The sequence below is a fragment of the Pituophis catenifer genome, unplaced genomic scaffold (assembly GCF_029215685.1).
Source record: "Pituophis catenifer annectens isolate HBS135680 unplaced genomic scaffold, rPitCat1.0.hap2 SCAF_2, whole genome shotgun sequence".
In the NCBI taxonomy this organism is placed as follows: domain Eukaryota; kingdom Metazoa; phylum Chordata; class Lepidosauria; order Squamata; family Colubridae; genus Pituophis; species Pituophis catenifer.
Genome location: NW_027256882.1, coordinates 237,502,669 through 237,515,038, shown reverse-complemented (window position 1 = coordinate 237,515,038; position 12,370 = coordinate 237,502,669). Strand labels below are relative to the sequence as shown.

Below are 12,370 nucleotides of genomic sequence, written 5' to 3'. Positions count from 1 at the left end.
TCTCTATTACTTGCTCCAGGAGTTGCCAGGAAGGGCAGGGAAAGCTTTCTCAGTGATTTATGTAAGTGTGTTTGGTAATCTGAATTTGTGGCTGCTGCCTGTTTATTTCTCTGAAAACAAGGTGGCTATGGTGAGTAAAACTTTAGGTGAATCAAGGGACTTTTTCTCAGCTAAAATAAGAGGCTAGGGTTTTTCCTGCTTTATTATTCTCCTGGGTTCATGAAGATTTCAAAGAACTGATATCTAAAGTATATATCCATCACTAAAGAAAACACACATATCACTTGAGCTAAATTAAAATACTCAGTTTTAGAAAAGAAATCTAGTTTCTAGGCTTCTGGATTAGGAGTATACAGAGGTGAGACGACCATGGGATGCAGAAAAACAACCTGTTGTCATGAGTAATTCAGAAGTAGAGTACAACACTGGGAAGAAATAACCAAGTTTCTTGCCACTGTTGAGTGCCTGTTGATTTTACAAGAAAGAAGAACCTGAAGGATGGAAAAGCAAAGGTCTTAAAGAGAGCTACAAGGTGGGAAATTCTAGAGATCTATTTGCTGGTCAGTTTGGAGACAGATTCTTGTCCAGGTGGTGCACTTGGAGTATAATACTACTGTATTGTTAGGCAAAGCAGCCCTTTTGGGAGGGACAACAGAGCTGGGAAAGTCTCTTGTTAAGGAGAATGGAATGTTGAGATCATCAGGTGACTGAGAATGGAATGTTAACATTTCTCACCTGATTACTATGCAATTCCCTTATTAGGGCTGCCCTTGGCCTCTGTTGGAGCTAATGAGCAAGGGTATTATTTTTGCCCATATAGATGGGTTTGTAGAGGGCTTTGTCTGAGGGCAGGAAGGATCAATTAGGGTCTGGTAGGATTAGTCAAAGAAGAGCTGGGTTTGATTCTGGTCATGTCCAAAAAAACATGGAGGAGAAAGAATATAGCCTCCACTTTGTTAGATTTATTTTCTGTACCACATCTAGACATTCTTTGCTGCATTTCTGGATCTTTGTATGTCAGATCCAGGAACCCTAAGCTCTTTGTTTCTATCGCAGGCTACTTGGGTTAATGCTGTAATCAAAGTGAAAAGCCATTGCTTTTGCAAACAGTGGTTTCTACACAAGAACAGAAATCATAATTGTCCAAAGCTACAGCATCATGTGAATTTAAATAACGTACATAGCTTATTTGGCAATAAAGCTATTGCCAAAGAGATCCAGCAGAGATGAAGCTATGAAAGGATTTATGGTATTTATATCACTGAACATGGTCCATAATAAATTTAAAGTTTTATGGGATTCTTGAAAAACATCCTTGAGATGGAATGTGAAGAGCAGGTACAAAATCCAGTACTGGGTTTCTGATGTGAAATGTTAATCAGAGATGCAATATTTACATAACACACTTAATAATAACATATTTTCAGTAATGACTCATCAGTGAGCGAGAGCATGATGGAAGAGGTAACGTGATATCTCCAGATGTTTTGAATTTCAGTCCTGATAAGTTCGAGTTGCTATATCAGAACTACAAAAATCTGGATGACCATCGAACAGCAGAGACAAAAACTGGAAAATTCTAACACTTTTCTGCCATATAGTGATTGTCCAGATTTTTGTAGCCCAGATGTGGTAGGTCTATATTATCTTCACCAAAAAGACTAATGGAAAGGGATGATGTACATTGTACACCAAACCATAAAAGACAAGTACCTTGCACAGTCATATATTTCAATTAGGATGATTGTATTGCGCCTCCATCATATCCAACTGAATAGACATAAAAGTGGGATGGAGAGAGAATCATGCCCACCGCCCTGAGTTTCTTTGAGAAATCAATGATATTTGGGGGAGGGGAAGTAGAGAAGTCCTTAGAATGTACTGTATACCACTCAATGACATGTATACATTTATGAATTAGCCTTAAGAGTACAATTATAGTCCAATATGATCCATATTTTGCTGATCAGATCCCCTCACATACACACACACACACACACACACACACACACACGCTTAAAACATTGCATGGTTTAAGCCTTTGACTTTAGCATGAAGAGTGGTGATTAGTAATTCTGAAAAGTATCATCTGTATTTTGGCTGAAAAAAAAAATCTGGCCAACCAATTTTCTATCATGGTTTTCTTCTAGTGGACTTCCAGGTTTTTGCAGCCCAACCACGGTACGTTTACTTTACTTTCTAACATGCTTCCGTAGTATAATAGCTTAATGTAAACCATGCACATGTAGATACTGGATTTGATCTTGCTATTAATTATCTGAAATAACATGTCCGTTCATGTAATTCAAAGCCAGGAAAAGAAAGCAAGGCAATCTTCTCATCTGGAGTTTCCTGTTTTATTCCTTATCAGTTAAAGGCAGCCTCTTCCATGTCAGTGCTTCCCAGATGTCCTAGACCACAGCTCCAAGTTTTAGTGGCATTTACTAGAGAGGATGGGAGCTTTAGTCCAACACTCCTGGAGGGCACCAGCTGATTTAAGGAAGGCTGATTTAGGGACTAGTTACAAAATATAATATCCATTGTGCAGACGTATGCTATTCTACATAGGGGGTGAATAGGGAGTGATGACTAAGTGGCCTGAAGACAAAGCAAACTCAAAGATGTCCACTTCCTGATCATTTGTGTGCTCCTTATGAAGTTATTTCATTTTTAAAAAATCTGTATGCTGAACTTCAAAGCTAAGATACCATAGGGCATACTCACTTGATAAAATTTATAGTAAAGTAAAGGTAAAGGTTCCCCTCGCACATATGCGCTAGTCGTTCCAAACTCTAGCGGTGGTGCTCATCTCCATTTCAAAGCCAAAGAGCCAGTGCTGTCCAAAGACGTCTCTGTGGTCATGTGGCTGGCATGACTAAACACCAAAGGTGCACCAAACGCTGTTACCTTCCCACCAAAAGTTGTCACCTATTTTTTCTACTTGCATTTTTTACGTGCTTTCAAAAACTGCTAGGTTGGCAGAAGCTGGAATGAGTAATGGGAGTTGACCCCATTACATGGCATTGAACTGGCAATTTTTCCATTGACAAGCTTAGTGTCTTAGCCACTGAGCTACCGTGTCTTGTAAAATTTATAGTAAGATGTTTCAAATATGTAAGAAACTGAAGTAATTGAAGTACAAAAGATTAAAGTGATGAAACAAAAGCAGCACCCAAGTAATTTAAAGATTTATAAATAAATACAGTAAAAATCGCCTTTATTAATTGATTAAAATATCTGGAGATGGGATGGAAATTGACTTTGGATACTTACCACATTAGATAGCCCCTAATAAGCCTAATGGAACCAATTAAAGTTAAATAACAATATACTCTCTTCCATGATGTGTTTGTTCCCTTATTTTTTAATAAGACCAATGAAGCATCCGATTCCTTATTGCATCCCTTTTGAATCGGATGCTTCATTGGTCTTATTAAAAAATAGAAAAATCATGGCACATAGAAGATGACCATATTAGACAGCAAGGTAGTGAATTATATAAAGTCAGTAGAACTCCCTCACTTCCCTCTACCAACTTCCCCTCCCTATCTCTTTTCATCAAGCAAAATCTTCAACTCTTCTGCAGTCAGATATGATACAACTGACCAAGAGAAGCTTCCCATTTGATTCTTAAGGACAATGGTATGCACAAAGCTAAATAAATGAACCAGTTCACTAGTATGGAATGCCTCTAAAGCCTTTGTCCAAGAGACAAAGTCTGCATGCCGTTCTGATCAGCGGATTTAGATTTGGACTTTGCATACTGACTGGGGAATTCTGGAAGTTGAAGTCCACACATCTTAAAGTTGCCAAGATTGAAAACATTGGTCTGCTGCCTCTGACATTACTCTCTGCCTTAGCTTTGGTTTTGAGGAGATAAATAACTGAAAATAATATATCTAGAAGGTAAGGATAGGTAGCTGTTGCACAATCCTTTTGTGTTTTGCACAGTATGTCATTTCTATACATTGGTTTTATTTATTTCATGGTAATGTACTGCATATCCAAATATGTGTACACACATATCCCAGTTTTCCTTGAGCTAATTCCCAGTCTGAAAAATCAGATTTCCTGACATACCTGATTATACTTTGAGGGATAAAATAAAATATTGTGCAAGAGTATCAGAGATCAGTTCTTACTGGTTGTTACAATTGGCTGGGTTCCATGGGTCTAGATGGTGTAAATCTTTGTATGAATGGATGCTTTTAGGGTCCATGTAATGAGCTGAGAAGGTAGATGCTATCCTTCCCATCTCATTACTGATCAGATAGGTCATAAGACACGCTTCTATTCAATGATATGAATCAAGACATTATGTAATTTGATAGCACTTTTGCTGCTGACATTTGTTGAGGATGATATTGATACTGATGGTATTGAGAACCCTGATGACCCTTTCCTACTCCTTTTATCTGATTAGGCACAGGCTCTAGAGCACATGTGGGAAGCAATCATTATCCTGAGAATTAAATCACAGTTGATCTAACACACTTTGGAATCAATTGTGGAAGTCATGGGCATGCAGCGTTCCATGTATGCATACCTCACGTGCTCACATGTCATTGGATAAAATACATCAATAGGCATGTACTGTATGTTCTATTTGTACAATTTCCTTACATAAAGAGGCATGTAGATTGTGTAAATAAATCCAGACAGTTTCTAACATGATATTCTATACACCAAGGTGTCAACCAGAGATCTGATTCCATATTTCACCATGTGTAGATCTAGAAGCCTACAATGTAATCTTCATTATCGCTTGCAGGACAGGAAATGTTACATCCCAAAGCTAAATATAATTTCACCTGTACACTCTACTTATGTTGCCATTACACATACTTTGTTTCCATATAATAGCAATAGCTATAGCACTTAAACTTATATACCACTTCACAGTGCTTTACAGCCCTCCCTAAGCATACAGGGACAGCATATTGCCGCCAACAATCTGGGTCCTTGTTTTACTGACCTTGGAAGGCTGAGTCAACCTTGAGCCGGTGAGACTTGAACTGCTGGCAGCCAGCAAAAGTAGCCTGCAGTACTGCATTCTAACCACTGCGCCCCCATGGCTCTTAATAATAGCATCTCCCAATCTGCTGCCATATGTGGGTCACTGGAAGTGTGTTACTGAAACTATGAGTATGGTATACAGTATTCTACAAGACATGTTATTTGTTGCTACCACTATATCTCTCCACTTTCCAGTCTCTAATACACCATGGAGCAAATAGTGAAGCATATTACAGTAATCCATTCTAATGGTGTGTCCCACCTGCACTCTAATAATCAGAGACTCAATGCTGGTGAACTTTGCATCATCCAAGATTTTTGTGTTGAAGAGATAGTCTTGCCAACAAATGCCAAGAATGGAGTGCACAGGACACATGTGAAATTTCTCCACTGTGATGTGTCATTGATACAGAGTCCAGGACTCACATCTACATAGAAGAGAAGGGATCATCATAGCATTGCAGACTTTCAGCTTTCTGGCAATATAAATGTGTTAATTGAGTGCTCTAATACGCAGTTGTCCCAGAGCCTGACTGACCTTGCTGATCTTGGGAGTCCATTTCTTTGTCCAGAGACCCATTGTTCAAGAATTTGAAGTTATTTACATTTGACAGCTGGATGTCATCAACAATTATTTTTGCTTCTATTGGGTTAGTATGTATGTATGTTTATGTATGTATGTATGTATGTATGTATGTATGTATGTATGTATTTATTTATTTATTATTTATTTATTTCATGTATTTATATGCCGCCTTTCTCCCAAGGACTCAGGGCGGCAAACACAAGTTAAAAAGCATGCAACAATAAAATCCCCTTAAAACCAAATAAGTAATAAATAGTAAAATATTAAAACCCAGAATCATAGTCAGCCCATTTGGCATGTGCTGGTAAAGTAATTCAGTCTTGTTCAGGTTGATAGTCAGGTTGAAGAGCATAGCAGTATCTTAGATGCTTAGAGTTCAGCATCAATTGTAGAACACTGTCTTTGTATCAGGAGTGCATAGTCATCAGCAAATATGGTTTTTTTGAATGACCCTATGAAGGTACTTTGTGCATCCAAGCAGCAGAGATTAAAGAAACAGCCATCTAATAGAAACCCGATATACACTTCCTTCTTCAGACCTTGGACAGCATGTGACAACCTGCAAGGAAGAACAGATTGAACAGGACTGGGGCTAGCAGACAAACCTGCTTCACTCCATTAGAAATGGCAAACGCAGCTGACATATCACAATAGTAAAGGACCTGTTCTATCATTCCATCACGTGTCTCAGGAGGGTCCAGAGAGTCTCCCTGTTTACAGTGTCAAAAGCTTTTGTTGGGTCAGTGAAGACATAGTAACGAGATTTGTTCTGCTCAATGCACTTTCCCTGGACTTCCACTTTTTTTTTTCTTTTACATTTTTTGTTACTGCTATAATAAAAGCAGGAATGAAGGACCAAACCATTGTAGTCATTGCTGAAGTCTGTGTTAATTTCAGCCAGTATAGCCAATGGTTAAGGATGATGGGGTTCGGCAATAACTGAGAAAATGGGTTGCCAAGTTCATATGTAGATAACCAGAAAGCCTGTATATTTACTGCTCTTACTTTAAGGGTTTGGGGACATCTCCAATCCAAAATGTGTGTGAGGTCCAATGAAGTTTATAGAACTGCCTGGATTTTCTATTGAATAAATGTGTTCTAGGATTAGTGTGCTAGTACATTTTGGAGTGGTTTATCAAGAAAAACAACCACAGCTTTGATCTTCCATTCACCAACCTATTCTATAGTACATCTTGTCACATGGTTGAAACAGTGTCACCTCAGGGTAGCAAGTTCATTGAATGTTGTTTTGTTTTCCTGCTCAGACAAATGAAGTATAACTTTGCTCTTGACAAGTATAAACTAGTGGACACAACAAATTGCCTCTCCAGTTATAACACAATATGCCTGCTTTGTTCTAAGGTCTTCTTTCCATCTTATCAGCTCAACAGTTTATTAAGTTATTTCAGGCCACTGCTTTTGACTCATGCTCTGCATTAAGTTATTCCAGGATAGTGTTTGTTTTTCCCTAGTTCTTGGGTACAGACCACATCAGGAGAAATGTACAAACTAGCAGAATCCTGTAAAGTCCTTGAAAAAATATATTCATCAACCTAAAAGTAACTGAGGTCTCCTATGCAACCCTCTGCCTAAGGCATGGTCAAAAAGTTACTTTAGCAACTTCATCCAGGTGTTCACCGATGAATATTTAGTCGTAGCCATTTGTGAAAAGGCTTTAGAATAGTTTGGAGCATCAGCACATCTAGTAATAAAAGAAAGAGCTTGAAATGATTCAGAATTTCTCAGTTTGAATTTATTAGTTCATATATAGGAAATATGGTTCACAAATTGTAGCACAGATTCCATTTGAGTATCAAGAACTAATGGAATTTCATTTCACTGAGTCTTTTACTGATGTAAATTATCCAGTTGCCCTTGCATAGTGTAGAATTCGGATGACAAAAGTTTAACTCATAATAGGAAACCGGTTTGGCAAGGGAGTTGAGACACCAGGCTAGGAACTGGGAGGTTCTAGTCCCACCTTAAGTTCTAGTCCCACCTTAAGCACAATGCCAGCTGGGTGACCTTGGGCCAGTCACTCTCTCTCAGCCCTGGGAAAGCAACAGTGGCAAACTACTTCTGAAAGACTTTGCCAAAAAATAACCTGCAGGGATTAATCCAAATAGTCACTAGGAGTCAAAAGTGACTTGACGGCATACAGGTGCAGGTGTGTGCACACACTCGCACACAGAATCATAATTACATGTGAAAGGGCTAACAGTACACTATTAATTTGGAGTATATATTGTTTACATGGTGCAGTGCCCTTTCCTTATGTCAGCTGCAACACCAATTAAAAGGTTTTTCATAGTTAGTGAAAGCATATACCAAATGGCACCATGGGGAATGTAATATAGATAATCATGCCAGGAATAGTTTTAAATGCCAGGGCTGCAAATGATTTTTCTCCCCAAGATGCAAACAGCTATTCAGGTCCAAATGTAAGGATAAATAATATCAGACACTGGTGAGATAGCTTCACAGTGCTCATTCACTGGAGTGAAATGAAGAAAGGAGAGACAAAATGTTCAGTCCCCAAAGGCATCTAACTACACCTCTTTGAGTTCTACAACACAATTTTTAAGATGTGGCTGACCTTCTATAGATTAAAAAATAGTGGAAAGGGGTGTTTACTGCTTCATAATTCAAACCATAATGCCAAGGCAAATAAACCATTCCTCGAAGAACCAAATGTCCACATTGTTTATTGATTTTGTCTTTTAAAAATATTCTTCCAGCAACTGAGAAGCTGAAATGATCATCTTGTTGCAGCAAATGGCAGATGGACAAACGAGCAAACAGCTTGAAACAGTTGCAAGTTTTTGGCACTCCATCTGCATATTTCCAGTGCAATTCTATCCAATGCTTCAGCCCAAGTCTGCTTGTATCTATCGAAAATCAACTGTGTAGGATAAAATGTGTTTGAAGAGAAAGATGGGTATGAAACATTGCTCCAATGCTTTTATCTTTGAATGAACAGTGCTCGTGTCAATGTCAGGCATCTGATACTACAAAACCATTTTTGTAATGTTTTATTCCTTCAGTGTTTTGAATGTTCAGCTGGCCAGTAACATGTGCTGTGCCCTCAGTGCACAACAAAGGCGACCTACATTAGCAGGACTCATTAAACATGCAGCTCTTTAGTCCTGCAAGCTGTTGTGAGAAGCAGCTGTTGCAATGTGGTGGGTGAAAGGTCAAGTCACTTCAATGGAAGGCATTTCCTTTGTCCAGCCACTCACTGCCTAAATCTTTCCCAGATACAAAACTGTGCTGCTCCAAACCTTAAAATTTTAATCTGTATACAAGGTATTGTGTTGACTTACAAAAATAACTAAGTCCCATTCATTTTTAATCATTATTATAACTTTAAATTTATTTCAGGGAGCTCTGGTTATCTCCATAGAATATACTAAGCAATACATTTGAACCACAGTGTTTTGGAGCTACACACTGTAGAAAATGCACTCTTATTTTAAAAAGCAACAAGTTTACAGCCCAAGACTGTGTCAGACAATTGTGCCTCAACCCCTAGTACCGGAGTACCTCCTGCTACACCTTTTGAAGATTTCCTCTCTAAATATAGAGACATATAAAACTTTGATTGCAAATCCATTTCCCAACCACCCCTTATAAGCAAGACCATCACTACAAAGAAGTTAATCTTCAAAATTTATTACAAAATATATAAGATCTTCAACAGCAACATCAATTTAAATTAAAAATTATTGCAAAATTGATCTTCAATGCAGAATATATAGTCCAAAGGCCTCTGACAGATCAGTCTTCATTGAACTTTTTATATCAATACAATGGTACCAATGTGTACTATGCTTAGTCTTTTGGGGACTTTTTAAGTACCCCATCAATCATTCCTGATTACAGTGTCCATATGCCATCTGTATTCAGTTTTCCAACTTTCTCCCCTATTTTGCTACCACAAATATTTCATCTCACTTGGAAACCAGCAAGAGTTTTTCTTTTCTTCTGCTCCTTAAAACATGAGATACGTTTTCAGCTCCAGACGTGCCAGCTTCCTTACACCACTGCAGTTTAGTGGGGACTTCCTGTTGGCATAAGCCATCCCCGTCCCTCTTCTCTTCTCCACAAGATCCCACGGTGTGCTGACGGAGCGACTTAATCCAAGCTGTTGACTGGGCTAATCCCCAGATTCAGCCACTTGTTGGGTTGCCCAGATGTGTAACTCCAGGATGAGGGAATGCAACAAAAGGTGTGAACCTCTTCTATGCATTGGATGGTCAGCCTCCATCACTCAGGAAGGGCAATATTGGGCACCCAGTCGTTCACATTTCGACTCTCCTCACAAAACAAGTTCAACTTGTCCAAGGCTGGATCTTTCCAAGCATCCTCACTGGGATTCTACAGTAAAAAAAAATAATACAGAAGCTATTAGTGAAAGCGGTCAAAGTAGAAACCATTTAGTATTTTTATATAAAAACATTTTCCTTACTTGTAATAATAAAAGTAACTATGATATCCCAAATATCAGCTGTAATGCTTTTGGTATGGAAACCAATGTACTTTTAAAATCCCTCAGTTTTCGCATGCTATTTCAGGGCTGTCAACTAATGTACAAAATTGGTTCCCTTGAGAATAAATCTACTGCTGGAAATTCTTCAGTTATGGTTTTGGAGAATATATATATATATATATATATATATATATATATATATATATATATATATATATACCATCTCCAAGAATCTCAAAAAGTTGCTCTAGCAGTCACTGTTCTGGTTAAGAAATATGACTAGCACCACAGAAGCAACTCTCAGGGTGGAGGGAGGAAGAGAGAAGTAGGGGAAATCCCACACTCTACCTAATCTCTGCATAAAGGTCAAGTATTAAAAAGTCACAAACATACCGGGAAATTTTGCAAGCTCAAGGGACCAGCCCTCTCTAAGCAAATACCAAAAACAAAAAAAACAAAAAAACAAAAAAAAAAACCACCACTTACCGTAATGAGAATGCAGTGCAGATCTCGGGGCTCCCCAGCTTCCTCTCCTGCACCCACGATGGCAGCCAGTTTCTGGATGTCGTTTATTCTCACAATGTCGATATCGTTTTCACAGCAGAAAGCCTGGATGAGGGTGAAGTGGATCTGGAGGGCAATGTCTCCCTCGTCTTCCTCATCTGCGGCCAAGACGCAGAAAGCCACGGTATCTGGATCGCTGCAGAAAAATGAGGCGGGGGGGAGCAGATTAGCAAGGATCCGGGGATACTTTCCAACCACGGGGGGGGGGGGGTGAAAGGAGCTTAAAGCCCTCGCTCTCAAAGGAACCAAGCTGGCTAGTTTAAAGGCCGTCCCCGTTGTTTGGGCTGCCAACAACGGCCAGCCCAACACACCGCCGCAAGATCGAGCAGGATACTCACACATTCATCAGCTTGGCCGATTCATAGACGCCGGCGGTAAGGCAGCCACGGCGCTGGGAAGCGACGAGCAACTCCTGGAGAGCTTTGCCGGCGCTCTGCATCCTGGTTCCGCTTGCGCTAGCGGTGCTAGTGGTGCTACTGCAAAGAGAAGCGGGGGAAGAGCTGGGTCAGTGTCTGGAAGAAGGAGCCGGGGTTACAAACAGACGCGCCGCTCTCCGGCTCAGCCTCGCCACCTAGGCAGGGAACGGCTTCGCGCGAGATTCCCCCCTTTCCCCGAGCGTCAAAGAGAGGAGCCTCGTCCTCTCTTTCTTTCCCCGGGGGCTCAGCCTTCAATAGCAGTTCCGACGGATTAGTTAAATTAGTTACCTGTCGCTCGTTTCAGGCATCGATTCCTGGCTGTGAATTTCCTCCAGAGTCATAATGGTCCAAAAGACAAGGGAAAAAAATTTTTTTTAAAACACCAGAGTTATCCACACAAGGGCTGGCTCCGCAGTTTGAAGGGAAAATTTTAAGAATAATAATAATAATGATGATGATGATGATGATCTTCCGGAAAGCGGTCCGACAAAAGAAAAGGAAAAACAAAACCACCCCAAAAGCCGAAGTTTGCTTCAGGTAAATCCTCCTCCTCTCAAGTCTCAATCGCGTCTGACTGCCGAGGAGCCGCGCTTTGCCCTTTATATAAGGGCTGCGACGCTACCGTGCCGGCAGCTGCCGGAATCTCGCCTCCTCTGATTGGCTGAGCCCTAGCGTGTATTGTTATGTTAAGCCGACAAGTCGGGTAGACCCGGCTCGTGCCGGGAGGCCACGTGGGAGGGGGGGGCAGAGAGCGGGTAAATGGCGTGGAAGGGCCCCCGGTGTGGGGGTTGGAGGATTTTCAATGCCTCGAATCTGCCACGGCTGCTTTTGTCATGATGTTACTAGGCAGACTGCGGCCGACACAGTTTCATCTTTGAAGCGGGCGGAGGGAAGAGCGGGTGACTCAAAGAAAGGAGCTTGTCTTAGATGGGCAAACTTGTGGCATAAGTTCCGCCAACCGCGCTACCACGCGATACGAGCTTTCCTTCAGGGTCTTTCTTTCTTCTTCAGAAACGGCTCCCTTGGCAAAGTCTCTCCTCCATCCTGTTCCCAAATCAAGCAATTTGTTCTGTTGCCAAACCCAAACTAAAGGAACAAGGCGTGGGCGCTCCGTCGGGGGGTCCCCCGCATCTGCATCTGTCCCAGAGCTCAGGTTTCTAACGGCTAGGATCTCAAAACGCCGCGGGGCTTCTTCTTCTTCTTCTTCTTTTTTTTTTTGCAGAAGCAATCCGACATAGGTTTTTTGCTACAAGTGGAGACTGAAAGCGGCCGGAGGTGGGGGGGGGGGGGCGGGGAAGT

The 12,370-nt window shown here is 40.7% G+C and overlaps 1 protein-coding gene across 1 annotated transcript; it reads right to left on the bottom strand.

The window, feature by feature from the left end:
• Positions 1–9,128: 9,128 nt before the first annotated feature.
• On the bottom strand, positions 9,129–11,629 carry GADD45G (growth arrest and DNA damage inducible gamma). Its single transcript, XM_070935666.1, has 4 exons — positions 11,360–11,629; positions 10,994–11,131; positions 10,578–10,791; positions 9,129–9,979 (listed from the first exon to the last, which is right to left on the bottom strand). Exons 1-4 carry the CDS (start codon positions 11,410–11,412, stop codon positions 9,869–9,871), a joined length of 516 nt encoding a protein of 171 aa, XP_070791767.1. The 5' UTR covers positions 11,413–11,629; the 3' UTR covers positions 9,129–9,868.
• Positions 11,630–12,370: the final 741 nt, after the last annotated feature.